The sequence below is a fragment of the Medicago sativa genome, chromosome 8 (genome assembly GCF_051527215.1).
Source record: "Medicago sativa cultivar Bolivia chromosome 8, Bolivia_mono, whole genome shotgun sequence".
Lineage (NCBI taxonomy): Eukaryota > Viridiplantae > Streptophyta > Magnoliopsida > Fabales > Fabaceae > Medicago > Medicago sativa.
Window position 1 is genome coordinate 65,331,426 of NC_140756.1, and position 15,999 is coordinate 65,347,424.

At 29.0% G+C, this 15,999-nt stretch overlaps 2 protein-coding genes across 4 annotated transcripts; both read left to right on the forward strand.

Annotated features, from left to right (window-relative positions):
* The first annotated feature begins 8,141 nt into the window (after positions 1-8,141).
* Positions 8,142-11,081, forward strand: LOC146900561 (dehydrodolichyl diphosphate synthase CPT3-like). 3 transcript variants are annotated; one of them, XM_085734241.1, is made up of 3 exons: positions 8,142-8,310; positions 9,485-9,522; positions 9,894-11,081. In XM_085734241.1, exon 3 carries the CDS (start codon positions 9,937-9,939, stop codon positions 11,017-11,019), a length of 1,083 nt encoding a protein of 360 aa, XP_085590367.1. In that variant the 5' UTR covers positions 8,142-8,310; positions 9,485-9,522; positions 9,894-9,936; the 3' UTR covers positions 11,020-11,081. The 3 variants fall into 3 exon arrangements, with proteins under 3 accessions (XP_085590367.1, XP_085590366.1, XP_085590365.1); XM_085734240.1 differs by having other exon boundaries at positions 9,496-9,522; XM_085734239.1 differs by lacking the exon at positions 9,485-9,522.
* A 3,297-nt stretch (positions 11,082-14,378) lies between these two features.
* LOC146900562 (dirigent protein 19-like) lies at positions 14,379-15,188 on the forward strand. The gene has a single exon (XM_085735698.1). It carries the CDS (start codon positions 14,418-14,420, stop codon positions 14,988-14,990), a length of 573 nt encoding a protein of 190 aa, XP_085591824.1. The 5' UTR covers positions 14,379-14,417; the 3' UTR covers positions 14,991-15,188.
* The last annotated feature ends 811 nt before the right edge of the window (positions 15,189-15,999 follow it).

The window sequence follows — 15,999 nt, forward strand, 5'->3', positions numbered from 1 at the left end:
TTTGGTAATTAAAAGAAGTTTTTATTTGTACCAAAAAATAAATAAATTCAAAACTCCATGGGTACCCATGGATACCTGAATACCCACGAGTACCCGTATAGTGGCTACCCACGAGGTTAGATTGACTCTGCATAGTGCAGGGGTGGTGGATCAGATCAAGTACACAGTTCACAATTATTCTACTAAATTAACTTTACAGTTATTGAGTTGTTGAAAGCCGCTACTTTTCCAATGCACGTTTAGCCTTCTCAATTGTTGTCTTCGCTGCAACTTGCTTTGTGTCTCTCTACAAAAAAAGTCCTTGACGTTTTCATTTGTTACTCGTGATAAGCCGTTTTGAACATTTCATTTTCTAACCCGTGATACAAAAATACTCTAAATATTGTGTTATGGTTTATAATTATCTGTCATTTCGCAATCTATCCGTCCGATATAATATTTTGTCAAAAAAGTAGCTAACCCCGTGCAAAGCACGGGTTTGTAACTAGTTTGAAATGAAAAAAAGTTAATGAGAGAATAGAAGAGGAAGAGAAAAACAAAGGATAACGGGGTGAAAAATTGTAGGTTAAGGTGATTTTGTCAATTCTAGTTGTAACTAGAAATAGTTGATTGGATAAAATCAACTTATCTATACCCTTTTATTTTTATTTTTATTTTATTTCATTTCATATAATAAACGAATCTCATTACATGACTAGAAGAAAAAAAGAACAATTTTTATACTAACAATTTAGAGTTTTTAGAAATAGCCTATTCTAAAATCCTCTCCTCTAAAGATGTCCACATCATCATAATCCTACTTGGCCTTTGTTCCAAAAATTCCTCCTAATTTTTAATACAAGCTTAATAATTATAATTATTATTAAAAATCGTTTTTTATTTAACATTAAATTGTACATAAAAAGGATAGTTGGTTACAATCAAATAATTATTAATATAATTATTGTTTCGATTAAAATTTATATGTTACATTAAAAAATTGGTACGTTACAATCCAATAATTATTAATACAATTATTGTTTTGATTAAAATTTATATGTTACTTTAAAAAATTGGTACGTTACAATCAAATAATTATCAATGTAATTATTGTTTTGATTAAAATTTATATGTTACATTAAAAATTTGTACGTTACAATCAAATAATTATTAATATATTTAGTATTCGATTAACATTTATACGGTACATTAAAAATTTGGTAAGTTACAAAATTATAATAAATAACTTGAATAAATTATATTTTGAATTTTGGTCCGTTACACTATGACAGTAACCTACTAATTAAAAATTTAATTGTAGTAATTAGTTTTTAAGGTTATATAATTAATTTTTATTCGTTACAAAATTATATTACTTAATAAGATATTAATAAATTCCAAATGTTATGAAGTTAATTTTTGTAGGTTACATGAAATATAATCTAATCGTTTAATGCACTTTTTATAATATTAAATACGTTGATAATATTAATTTTAAAACAGTCAAATTAATAATTAATAGATATTAACCGATATGGTACTATTTTTCTATATAAATAGTAGTACTTTTGGGTACGAGTACACAACAATCACAAAATATAGTTCTTCTTTTACTGTTATCTGATATCTATATTTTAAGTTATTTCTGTAATTTTTTCTATTGCAAAGGAAAATGTCTACGAAACACGACTTTATCTTTGATGTTTCGCAAATAAAACAGTCGTGGACATTAATTGTGAGGGTTTTTCGTGTTTGGTTTGTTCAAGACTACAAAAATAATGGATTGGTTCTAATGGATCGAAAGGTACTTTTTCCATATCGTTTTTTTTTTTGTATTTTTTTGTTTAAGGTATAATGTTTTAATCTTTGTTATCTAGGGTGATCGAATTGGTGCGTCTATACGGAGAACATTGATCTAAAAGTTCATGGAGCAACTCCAAGAGGGAATGGTGTTCACGATTTCCTCATTTGATGTTGCATGGAACAGTGGTTCATATCGACCATCAACTGAATTTCACAATCAACACAAAAGTCAAACTATCTAAAACTGTTTTGGTCCCAACAAACGTGTATTCATTTACACATGCATCTGATGTTTTCAATGATTTTTACAACAACAACTTGGTTGGTAAGTGACTATCCCATTCTTCGTATCAATTGGATTATTTGATATTGTTTATTTACAATAATACAATAATAAATTAATTACTTTTTGGTGAAAATAGTTTTATTTTTCAATATATTTTTTTTTAACCTTGATTTTTCTCATTCATATATATTTTGTTTTTTTAATGATATTTCAATGTTACACATTATTTTTAAACGTTGTATAATTACCTTAAAGGTTGAATTAATAGGTTTAATAATTAAGTAACCGTTTAGATCTTTTTTTAATGCTAATAAAAGGTTTTGTTTAATATGATTCAAGTATACATTATATTCTTATAATATTAAATTGTAATTTAATCAATATTTTAATTTGTGTTATATATGCAGATGTAATTGAAGTCATGACTAGAGTGACTGTTGAAAGAGAATATGAAGAGATGGTGGAAAAACTAAAATGAATGTCATTGAACTGGATTCAAATTGCTAAGCTTTATTTTTTGTATGTTTTTTTTTTAAACATGTATTATGGGTAAGCTTAAATGTACTCTTTTGACAATTTTTATGGTAGGATTTAATGGATAAGTTTTCTGAAACAAGTCCCACAACTCCACAGGATGTAAATGCGAAAAATGTTATTGACTCAGATTCTTAATTATTTGCACCTCCTAAGAAGAGAACGTTGCCAATAAACGAAGATTGCGGGACATCTGACGCAATCGTTCAACTGGTCAAAAAGATTGTGAAGATAGAGAAATAATATTTACAAGTGAGTTGGTTACGATTAAGTTGTTTATCCATTATGTCAATGTTATGTGTCTGTTTTTAATGTAGTAGAATATAATCCATGTTATAGACAACGGAATTACGATTTTCAATTGAATAAATCAATATTGTTGCATGTATTGACACTTCAATAAAAAAATATTTCAGTTTTCATATTATCAATTTACGATTTACTTATGTCTTAAAACTTTACACAAATTCAAAAATAAATATAATAATTAAATTAACGATTCTATGGAAGAAGTTATATATTGAACAAGATACACCTTATCTCTCTTAATCCAATTAACCTTTCTAGATTCCTTACTCCCTCCTCACAATACAAGAAATAAAATGAATGTCATTGAATTGAATTCGAATGAGTGACCTTTATTTGTTTTTATTTTTTATTTTTAATATGCAATAGATTATGGTATTTAATTATAATTTTGATTATTTGTCAATTCATTTTTAGAGATATCGGTTTGAATGTACTCTCTTCAGATATTATGTTGAGGAATTAAACTCTTTGTTTATAATTATCAACTTGATTGTTTAATATGATTGGAAAGTAAAAATCTATTCATTTACTTAAATCGTTTTATTTGTTTCTTTAGGAATAGGAAAATCAATGTTACAAATTTTTTTCATCAACTAGGATCACGTTCAACCCTGAAATTATAGAGACAAATGAACTAAAGAAAATGTATTATTATTTTGGTAGAGAGAATTTTTTGGTCACACTTTACTTATGTCTTTTTTATGCTCCATATTTTGGTCACACTTTAACTTCAAAAGGTTCCATATAGATTAGGATATTAGATGAGTTCAGTCTTTATAATGAAAAACAATTCTACATTCAATCGAGGGAGTTGACACATATCTTATACCTTTTTATTCCCCGTGTTTGGGTTTGTTGGTTTCAATTAGGAACTTTGAGAAGGAGGGATTGTTCTTTTGTTGGTTTCAATGGAAAATAATGATTTGAAAATCAGAATTACGGTAAAGTAAAAGGACATTAATTTAGAGTGTTTTAATTTGTGACCCTTTTATCTCCAATAAAATAAAATTGCGGGAAGATATTAAAGAAAATTGTTTTCTCATTTTCTCTCTCTTCATAGATAAGTTGTTTCTGAGAAAAATACTATCTCCAATATTTTTTAAGGACTCTTTCCAATCTTAAATATAAATAAATAATTAATTTTTTTAATCTCAAATCAAATATAACTTACTTTGTCTCTATTTAATGTTGTTTATCCTATGTGGTATTGTAGAAATAATCAGATTCAATAATTCAAGACTTTTGTAACAAAAAAAAAACCAAGACTTGCTAGAAATGCAATTATTGCTATGATCACAACTCAAGCTTCTCTATCTGATAGGACAAAGCTAACAAATTGTCCAACTATCTTTGATTTTGTTATTTTGAAAGCTTTTAAAATGGATACTCATCATCAAAGAACACAAAAATTATTGAGGTTATTTGACAATCACCTATCCATAGTTGGATAAAGTGTAATACTGATGGCATAATTTAAGGCAATCCAAGACCAACAACTTCTGTAGGCATCTACAAAAACAATCATGGAGAGAGTATTGGTTGTTTTGTTTCAAACCTTGCAATTTGTAATGCTCTGTTTACTTAGATTATGGCAGTCATTCTTACATTGGAATGTGTTTACCAGAAAAATTGGCATAATATTTGGATTGAAAGTGATTAAAAAATGGTTACCTTAGTCATCAAGTAATTCAAATTGTTCCTTAGCAAAAATAGATGGTTTAACTGTCTTACTACATTGCAATCAATGAATTTCATGATGTCCTATATGTTCAGATAGGAAAACTGTTGCGCAGATAAGTTGGGTACTTTAGGTCTGTCTATCAATGATTTTATTTGGTGGTCTTTCACACATGTTCAGATTAGTGAAGATTTAGTTAAGAATATATACTTGGTCTTCAATGTTATAGATTGTCTTAACATTTTGAAGGTTTGGTTTGCACACCCCCCCTCCTTTTTTTTGTCCCACTTTTCATTTTAACACATCTATGGTGTGTCCTTCATAGGCCGTCAATTTATAAAGTAATGTTATTTATCCTAAAATATATTTTAATTCATGTAAGTTTATTTTTAATGACTTTTACATTCTCATGAAAGAAAGTTTTAATAGATGAACTTTTGAGACAGTTGTATTATTTATGAAACCCAGAATAATAATTGATACAACTAAGTTTTTGAATTTAGGTATTTTTGTTTATAATTGAGATCTGAGAGAGTATTGAAATTAAGTATTTTTTTTTTATTAAGAGTGGAAAATTAAAACATAGGTAATCATATCCATTTGATAAATGGATATATTGAATGACTGATAAACCAAATCTAATATGAACTCTTACTAATTTCCCTTAAAAAAAAAATGAACTTTTACTAATTGGTTAATTTTTTGGAAATATATTAATTATTTATAGTGTTTTTATCTTTTAGGCTTAGGGGGATGTATTGGATTAGGATTCTATAGGATTTTAAAAGACTTTTTAATTATGAAAAAGTCTTGTGGTATTCAATCAAGACTTTTTGCAACTTAAAAAAAGTCTTGTGGTATTCAATCAAGACTCTTTGTCATTTTAAAAAAGTCTTAAGGTATTCAATCAAGACTTTTCATCACTTAAAAAAAGTCTCATGATATTCAAAATCATTCAAATTTCGAAGGATTGTTTAATAAATTGGATTTTGATGGATTTTGTGGGATTTTGTAGTGTAATTTTAACAAGAAAAAGTCTTTCATGAAAAGATGAGATTTCTTGGGATTGTTTTTCATTTAAAAGTTACTATCTCTTTCTTCTCCCTTCTCTCTCTCTCCCCTCCCCCTCCCCCCTCTCTCCTTTCTCTCTTCGTCTCTCTATCTCTCCATTCTCTCTCTCTCTCTCTCTCTCTCTCTCTCTCTCTCTCTCCCTCCCTCCCTCCCTCTCTCCTCTCTTCTCTCTCTCTCTCTCTCTCTCTCTCTCACCTCTCTTAGAAAAACTCAAACGATTTCTCTAATTTCAAACACAAAATGAGGGCTGACACAATATTTTTTTTTGAAAGATTTGTAAGGGCTGTCATAATTTTAAATATGTACAATTGAATTTTGTGGGAATAACATTTTTAACAAATAAAAAATGTGTATGGAGAATAATGTGTTAAGAGTGTTTTTTAGTCCCTTAAAATCTTATAAAATCCATAAAATCCTTAAAATTTTAAAATCAATAGTAAAAGAATTTTTTATTGGTTTTATTTTTCTTTATTCAAACGCTAGAATTTATTTGTTCATTATTTTTATCATTCACACTTGTAAGTTTGTTCTTTTTTCCCCTAAAATTCATTGAATCCTTTAAAATTTTAAAATCCCATAAAATCCTTTGAAATCCTTAAAAGTCAGTGTGATAAATCCATTAAAATCTTGAGTGTATAAAGTCTTTTACATAAAAAGTCTTTTAAAATCTCACAGAATCAATACAATCTCACACAGTCTTTTAAAATCTTAAAGACTTTTTTTATTAAAATAGTCTTTTAAAATCCTAATCCAATACACCCCCCTTAATTGTACTTTTGTTAAATATTTTATCCCTTTCACAAAAATAATCATCTCTTTATAAAATTCAACATTTTTTATCTCAATAAATGATGATTTATTGTTTCAATTTTAAATATAAAGATAAAATACCACATGACGCCGAAATTATGGATGAAAAGAAACAAAAACAATAATATTTAAAAAAATTGTTAATATGTAAAACCTGTTAAATAATTTTAAATAAAATGTATCCCGTGCTTGGCACGGGACGTTACTCTAGTATCAAGACATGCGATAGTGCTAAACGTGTCAAGTACGACTAGGACCAATCAACAAGGGTTCATTGACTGAGGTGTGAGGCCGGAGTTGCATCCTACAAAACACAGGTTACGCGGACATATCTCATCCAATTGGGCATGGACTACACATTCATTTCATTTCATTAATTAATAAAGTACTATAGTTTTTTTAAAAAATAAAGATTTAAAGTACTACTATATATTTAAAAAATAAATAAAGATTTAAAGTACTAGTATAGTTGTGACTGGAGAACTTAATACCAGGTTAGGTCCCATGAATTTTTTAATATAATAAAGATGAGAGGAAGTATTTTTTTTACAAAAGCTAATATACGAATTCCGGATACCGATACTCTACAAATACTCGCATATATGTACCTATAAAATATTGGAATTAATTATTTTAATTTTTAAAAAATATTTTATCAAATACTTATAAGATACTCCATGTATACATAATGATATTTATTAGATACTTTGCAGATACGTATCTTATAAAATTTGAAGGGTAAAAAAGTCAGACAATGTTGAAAATTCAATGGAGATTTATTTGATTCAATTTTAGATATGAATCAATAGAATTGTTTCTCGATGAACCACTTAAAATAATATTTTTTGTGGATGATGGTAAGAAGAGAGAAGATTCAATTAATCAACCATAAACAAAATTTATGTTGAGTTTTTTTTTAACAATGTTTTTGTTGATATCTTAATATATGATTGAAAATAGAATAAAGTTTATGTCAAAACTTTATTTTTTTATTTTGATCACTTGTTTTATTTTTTGTTTTTAACTAAGTGTCTTTTTTAAAGTTAAATACATCATTAAATGTTGTTTTATCTATATTACCTATATATATATATATATATATATATATATATATATATATATATATATATATGGGTTATGATAGAAGACACCTTTTATGAAGGTGTCTTTTATCAAGTTACTCTATGAGCATCTGTTAAAAGACACCAACTACTTTTTATGAAGGTGTCTTTTATCAAAGTTATAACTAAAAAGTGAAAATCACACATTGAGGTGTGACTTGATAAAAGACACCACCAAAGGGTGGCTTGTAACATAACCCTATATATATATATATTATAGAGAGAAATATATGAAATGAGATATTGAATTATTAAGGTTATTATAGAAAAAAATTGTTGTATCAAAAGTAATAAAAGTATTTGTTGTACGGTTTGTGTAAAAAATAAAAAATGTGACAATTAAAAATGAACAGAGTGAGTAACAATGAAGAGTAATCCATGCCTATTTTCTTAAGTATTTTACATGTATATAAGTTTTAGCATAAAAATGTTAGCAACATATCTTATTCATATCGTATCCTAAATTTTTAAAATATCGCATATCAACGTATCGTATCATACCCACACCGGTACCACATATACTTAACACACACATACCTGGTATAGGGACAAGACCCTCCCAGAAAAATCAAAACATGAAAGGTTTGAGATTTGGTTTCAACGAGGAATTCCAACGTTAGATTGTGTTGTGCTGTGTGTAATCAATCTATCATCCAAACCAAAATCAAACAAAACCTAACGTAGTTTTTGTTCGATAAAATTTGTCTCTTCTTTCAAAGGTATGTCCTTCATTTTTTCTTTTGAAATTTCCAATTCTTGTTGTTCTTTAGTATTGATTTTATTCACAAAGAATTTTTGTTTTTCATTTTGATTGCGCTGCTTAGGTGTTTGATAAATTGCACACTTGATAACTGTCATATTGATTCATACTGTATTCACTTAATGGCTGAAATGAAGCATTTCAAATGGATGATGAATTCTAAACGTTGATAGTGCTTTCTATCTGGTATCACAGTTTGATTCTGCTAAGTTTGATAGAGCATAATAGGAATGAGTTATTTCCTCAACAACCATCCAGTGCTAAGTTTCCTCTTCAAACTCAGTGTCGTGCTTCATAGACAAGTTGGGATGGGATGGTTTTGTTCTTGTTTTTAATTGTTTTATGCTTCGAAGTTGTTTCGGTTTTGGCTTGAATCGAAACAACTTTTGGTCTGGATCGTGGGGAGAGGTTTTGCAGTTTTTAGAACCTATTTTAGTTGTGTGGGGTGGTGGCTTGGTGGTTTTTAAAGAACTTTCGCACTGTCTGCTCTTTGCTGGTTGAAATGTTTTAATTGTATTTATCTTACTTAGTTATAGAATTTTAAGCATGCTATATTGATGACATGTAACTTCTCCGACCCCTTTTTCTCTTGCTCATGTAAGTGTTAGTAATTAGTTGTAGGCTCTAACCATGTACTGATTGTGCTTACTCTAAAAGTTTAGGACATAGAAGCTTATTACACCTTTGTCTCAGTTCAATGAACATGTGTGCATAATGCTTTTATTTGCAGTGCTTTGAAAGAATACAACACATTGCTTGTTCTCAAATATGCATTATATTTTCAATTTGGTAGTATGTAGCCTTTTGTTTGTTAACCTTTTCTACAGCCATCAACTGTATCATTGAAGTATATACCGAGACTTTTATTTTCCTTGATCAATGTCTGAGCTTGCTCTAGGTTACATTTTAAATACCTCTTTCATGATCTTTCTTTTTATGGACTCATTGTCGACCTTTTGATTCTTTGATTTTGCTAATTCTTTATAAGGAAATAGACATTTTCTTGTTCTGCAGAAAAGATGATTTTTTATTGTGTACTTTACTGATTTTGTGCTATAAAACTGTAATTAGTGTTTAACAACTCCGTTGTTTCAACGCTCGATGAAAAATAGACTTTGATTTTTTTGATTTAGCTTTATTGCAGCAAACTGATGGACTAAAGGCAGCTAAGGTGCTCGCGGTTTCATTCCCTTTTACAGTTTGCAATGCTTAAACACTCAACAAAAATTATCATTTGTTGATAGGAAGAACATGTTTGTGTATATGTGTATATTTTCAACTGAGATTTTCAAATAGACTTGATTTAGCTTTGTTGCTGCAAACTGACGTAAGAAAGGCAGCTAGAGTGCTTGTTACTTCATCCAGTTTTACAGTTTGTGATGCTTAAACACTCAAAAGAAAAATCATTTGTTCAATGGAAGAACTTGTTTGTGTATATGTATATTTTTTCGGCTGTTTCTTTTGAGCATGTACTTTGTTGAACAATTTGTGATTAATCTTTTTCTAATGCTAATTTTATAATGAAATATTCTTCTCATACAGGTTTTGTATTGCACCCTTCAAGTTTCATTTCTGATAGCTCCCGATGCAGAAAAGTGCAGGAAGTATTACAGGCCACTTGCTTGGAGGTTTATATTGTTATCTAAGAAGATGCATCTTTGCCGTTTTATCAGCCGGACCTTTGCCGAATCATATTGCTTTCATCATGGATGGGAATCGAAGGTACGCAAGGAGGAGAAACTTGGGAGAAGGGGATGGTCATAAGGCTGGATTTTCAGCTCTCTTGTCCGTCCTTAGATACTGTTATGAATTGGGAATTAAGTATGTAACCGTTTATGCATTCAGCATTGATAACTTCAGAAGGAAGCCTAAAGAGGTTCAAACATTCATGGAATTGATGCGGGAAAAGATTGAGGAGTTGCTTCAACAGGAAAGCATTATTAATGAATACGGTGTTAGATTACATTTCATTGGAAACATGCAACTATTGACCGAACCTGTCAGGATTGCTGCAGAAAAGGCTATGAGAGTTACCGCCCACAACCAAGAGAGAGTTCTTTTAATTTGTGTGGCCTATACTTCTCGTGATGAGATTGTGCATGCTGTTCAAGAATCTTGCAAGGATAAATGGAACAAAATTCAACCATCCAAGTCAAATAAAGTTTCCAATAGTGAAATTACAAGAATTAATCAAGGCCCGAAAAGAAACGGTCATAATTTTCATTCTCACGATCCATGTAAAGAAAACGGAACCAAAGCTTGTAGTAATCTACATGAAGAAGGGGAAGGTGCTGGAGAGAAAGATGCTTTGTTTGAGCAAAACATTGATAAAAGTAGCTATAATCGCAGTGAAGGTGAAATCACATCCTGTAACGGGATCGTTGAAATAACTGAAGAGCAAAAGTACAAGCAGGGTGAGATTGCTTCTATAAAACTAGTCGATATTGAGAAGCACATGTATATGACAGTGGCACCTGACCCAGATATCTTGATCAGAACGTCGGGAGAGGCACGTCTCAGTAATTTTCTTCTTTGGCAAACTAGTGCATGCTCTTTGTATGCACCAAAAGTACTTTGGCCTGAAATTGGTCTGAGACACTTGGTGTGGGCAGTATTGAACTTCCAGAGACACCATTTTTACTTGGAAAAGAAAAAGAAACAGTTTTGATTTGTAACCTTAATCTGCCATAATTCAGAGTATAATTTATGTGATAATAGATTGCTTTTCTATGATGGGCCATTTTATGTTTTTATTTTACTTTGATGGAATTGTTGAACCTATAAGAGTTTAAGTACAGATTTGAACCTTCAAAAGTGTTTGTTCTGTTTGATGGTCCAGGATGAATGTGTTTGTTCCCTCCCAAGAGGTGAATTTTCAAATTCCAAACAAGTTTGTCCATCTGTAGTCTAAAATAAAAATCTGATTTGCTTCAAAAGTGTTCAAAACAAGTTTGTATGCTTGGTTAATTTTGGTTCTAATCCTCAACGTAACATCGAATGATAGTAATAGGTACATACCGACATTTATGGGACACATTGGCGTTGACATGTGGCATTTCTATGCCATCTAGCGACACATCAGCAACCAATAGATGATTGCCACATGTTGGAGATGAAAAGTAAATAAAAATTGTTTACATTTTTTTACTCAAAATTATTTACATGGACAAAAAAAATATGGGTCTTTTTTATTTTTGATAATAAGCATTCTACTATTATTAGTACTCTTGAATATGGAATCATATTCGATCAAAGTTTGTAAGTCAATTCTATAATGCACAAGTGAAACATGTCTTAGTTGATTTATATCATTGAATTAATAAGTCACATCATTGGAGAAACCATTAGAAAAGATTTTGAGGTTAATGAGTTGGATCAAAATTTGGTTTATGATAGAACACTATGACGTCATTTGATCCATGTAGCCTTATCCCAGAAACCATTAGAAAGGATTTATACGTCAATGAGTTGGATTCAAATTTGGTTTATGATATAACACTTAGCGTCATTTGATCCATGTAGTCGACCCTACTTAGTGGGATAAGGCTTGGTTGTTGTTGTTGTATCATTGGATCAAGTGAGGTATTATGTAATTTGTTAATCGAATAATGCAATTTAACTTTTGCAAGACATATCCAAATTTGTAACATCATATTTTTCCATACTTTTCACAAGAAAATGGATGGCCTCCTACAAGATATTTCAATTGCAGGTTATAATATTACACTTTGGTCTAAAAAGTAGCTAATGGCGATATTTTTCAAAAAGATATCTATGGTGTGGACAAGGTTTTTTCCTCTCCTTTAACAGTAGGAAAAAAAATTGGAAATTTAAGAGTCGTGGTAGAATTTGCTAGTTTCTTAGTCAAGATATTTGAATAACACAACTTTAATTACACTTCATATGTTTCAAATGGAGTGTGAAAGTATGGTAGCAATTGTTAGTTAGACAGCTAAAAGAGATAGAATAAAAAATAAAGGGTTAAATATGTTTTTGGTCTCTATAAATATATAAACTTTTTGTTTTAGTCCTTCTAAATTTTTTTTCAACTTTTAGTCCCTAAAAAGTTTTTCATCTTCACTTTTGGTCACTCCTTTAAAGTAAACTCATATGTAAAATTCATATTTTCGAATAAAATTTTGCAGAAAAATTTATAATATTATAAGAATCTCTCCCACAAAAAATTAGAATTTTTTAACTTAACATGAATTAAATATGAATTTTTATATTTTTACGGTTAAAAATTCATATTTAATTTATGTTTTGTTAAAAAATCCTTTTTTTTTTTTGAAAATATTTTTACAATTTTCTACACATTTCTGCAAAATTTCATTAAAAAAAAATACAAAAATTAACTTAAAACTAGGACCAAAAGTAGTGATTGAAAAATTTATAGAGACTAAAAGTTGAATGAAAATTTTAGAGGGACCAAAACAAAAAGTGAATATATTTATAGGAACCAAAAACATATATATTTTCAAAGTGTCTAACAATTGCTAAGAAATTATAATATTAAAAGAATCTATGGTGTGGACAAGGGTTTTTTTCTCTCTTAACAGTAGGGAAAAAAATGGAAATTTAAGAGTCTTGGTAGAATTTGCTAGTTTCTTAGTCAAGAGATTTGAATAACACAACTTGAATTACACTTCATATATTTCAAATGAAGTGTGAAAGTATGGTAGCAATTGTTATTCATCAATCTTAAAAGTGTCTACGTGACTTAACTCACGTTGAAAAATGTTCAGCGTGAATTAATTCACGCATGACATTTTTAAATGAATGAACAATATCAGAAGAGCAATTTTCTACAGATTTAGAGTATTTTTTTATGGTTCAAGATAACAACTACATCTACATCAAATCAGGGCAAGACAATGCGCAATACCAAATTACCAATCATCATACTTAATGTGCCAGGAGGCACATAAATATAACATGCTGGTGGTGTAGTAGAAGCCAAGTAACCAACTAACATATACCAAGACTAGTTCCAGATTTAGGATATATCCTTAAGATATCGTGGTTAGAAAACACAAGTCAATTTAGTTTTGTGCAAATAATAAAAATTCAGTTAGATTTGTCATCTTAATATAGGTTCTAACTCGAGAAATCTTAATTAGTTATTTATGTTAGTTTCAAATGGTTTTTATCACTTTATCTCCAAATTTAAAAAATAAAAATAAAAAATGATGATCTGGACATATGTTTAGTTTTTATACATATAACAAATTTTTTAAATACTTGATTGAAGTCAAGTAGTTAAAAAATTATTTAAAGACGAATCTTTCAACAAAACCTAAATTCTAACATAGTTTCTTTTTTAAAAGGAAAATTCTAACATAGTTGAAGTAATCTTTGACCTAACTTATTTATGTTGTGATCAAATTTTAGATTATTATAACTATTTACTATAGGAATTGAAGATATGAGTTATAATATGTCATAACGATTAACATAGGCCTACGGTCTAGCCTATGTAGATCAACACCGATAATTTTTTTAAAAATAGATAAGACCGAAGATTTTATGGACTTGGATTTCCTGCTGTTACAGCAGGACGCTGTAACAGATTAGGACCATCCGATTTAATCTAATGGTCAAGTTCATAAAGATAATTTGTAATATGAACTGACCGATGTCATATCAATGGTTATGATTAATTATAGTGTGAAACTGTGTGTTTTTTTACAACACCAAATCTAGATCCAAAATTTTATAAACGTCTACTTTGGCAAAGATTTTATTATTATAAAATCCACACAAATAGTGGTCCAACAACTTTAAATTTATTAGAATTTATAATTATCACAATACTATCGTTTTCCTTGACTTAATTAGCTGCAGAGACGGTTGGTTTTCATATCACATCACATATTAAGGTGATCAAAAAAGTCATCCTAGGGTCTTCCACTAAAACAAAAAGAAAAACAAATATATTTTTTCAGGCAAATAAACAAATAAGAAAAGAAAAAAAAACCAACTTTTGTACATGTATATAATGAGACACCACCCTCCTTTGTTCAAATCATATCATAGCTATAACAATTAATAAGCATATAGTTAATTATGGCATCCTCATTACACAACTATGCTATTAATGTTGTTTTATTCTTAGCCATAATTCAATTTAAAACCACTTCTAGCTCTTCTCATCATCATCACCACCACCACAATAACCTAAAATCTATCCACTTTTCACTTTACCAACATGAGACAATAAACAAAACAGGTTATATTATAGTGAATGGTATAAAAGGAAATGCTGGAGTCACACAAACAACAACACCTTTTGGAACATTATTTGTGTTCCAAGATCCTTTGACTCTAACATCAAATAGATCCTCCAAACTAGTTGGAATTGCTGAAGGTACTTCCATCACCTCTAGTCTTGATGGGCTTCGAAGCATTTCGATTGCGAAACTAACTCTTCGTTTGAAGAATCATAAGGGTTCTGTATCTATTGTTGGTGGAACAAATAATGTTAAAGCTTCGGATCATCCTATAGTTGGAGGTACTGAAGATTTCATGTTTGTTCAAGGATATGTTACATCTTCTCCGGTTGATCTTAAGGGTCTTACTGTTGTTTATAAAATTGAGTTTCATATTTATTGGCCTCCATATGCAATTCAATCCTCATAATGTTGTGGAGACTTGAAATGAATTTCAATGGTTTATGTTTTTATTTTGTGTAAACTTTTTTTTTTTTTTTTGAAGGAATTTTATGTGTAAACTTGGCAGTGCTACAATTATTACATCCATAATGTGCTTGGTGTTTGGTACATGTCTGTATCAATGCTTTATAGTGAATAAATATTAGAACTTTTATTTCAGAATAAATGTTGAGAACTATTTTGTAATTGAAAAATATCAATTTAGTTACTGAAAATATTAAATGTCATTTAAACTAGTGAAATTAAAATAATTTAAATAATTTGAAAGTTTTTTTCTTTTTGTCATGAACTATTTTGACCGACACTTTAGATGTTTGAGACTAAATTGATGATACATTTTATTTTTTAAGTAATAAATAAATTTGTTTACCATTATTTCAATTTTGAACTCTAGATCTTATAGTAACCAAAAAAAAAACTCTAGATCTTATAATCGTAGTGTAGACTTCTTCCTATTAGTTACCAATTTGAATTTTGTTTCTTAGATGTTTGATTCTTATGGTTAAACTTTTTTGTTATATAAATATAAATATAAGGTAAAGCTTTCATTTTGTCTATTTGAAATATTACTTTAATAGAGAAATGGAGATTGGGATCAAACTTGTTATTAACTTTCATCATAGTTACCTATAACTTTTTTAAGTATTCGTTTAGACTTTTTTTTTTTTTGACAAAAGTATTCGTTTAGACTTCAATGTGTACACAAGCAAGATATATATTTTTCTACCATTTCACTTTATTTGTGAAATGATCGATGCTCCAATTGTTATCAAGCAAAATAACAACTACAACTGACCGTGGAAAAATGATGAATGCAATAAGAAATGACCAAGTGTGGGATTGGTTATGCTATATGCTATATGATCGATGCTCCATTTAATTTTTTTTTTAAGAGTTTAATTTGGAGAAATATAGACACAAAAAATACATATAGTAGATCACACTATTAAGTGAGTTTCACTATCATCAATTTTTAT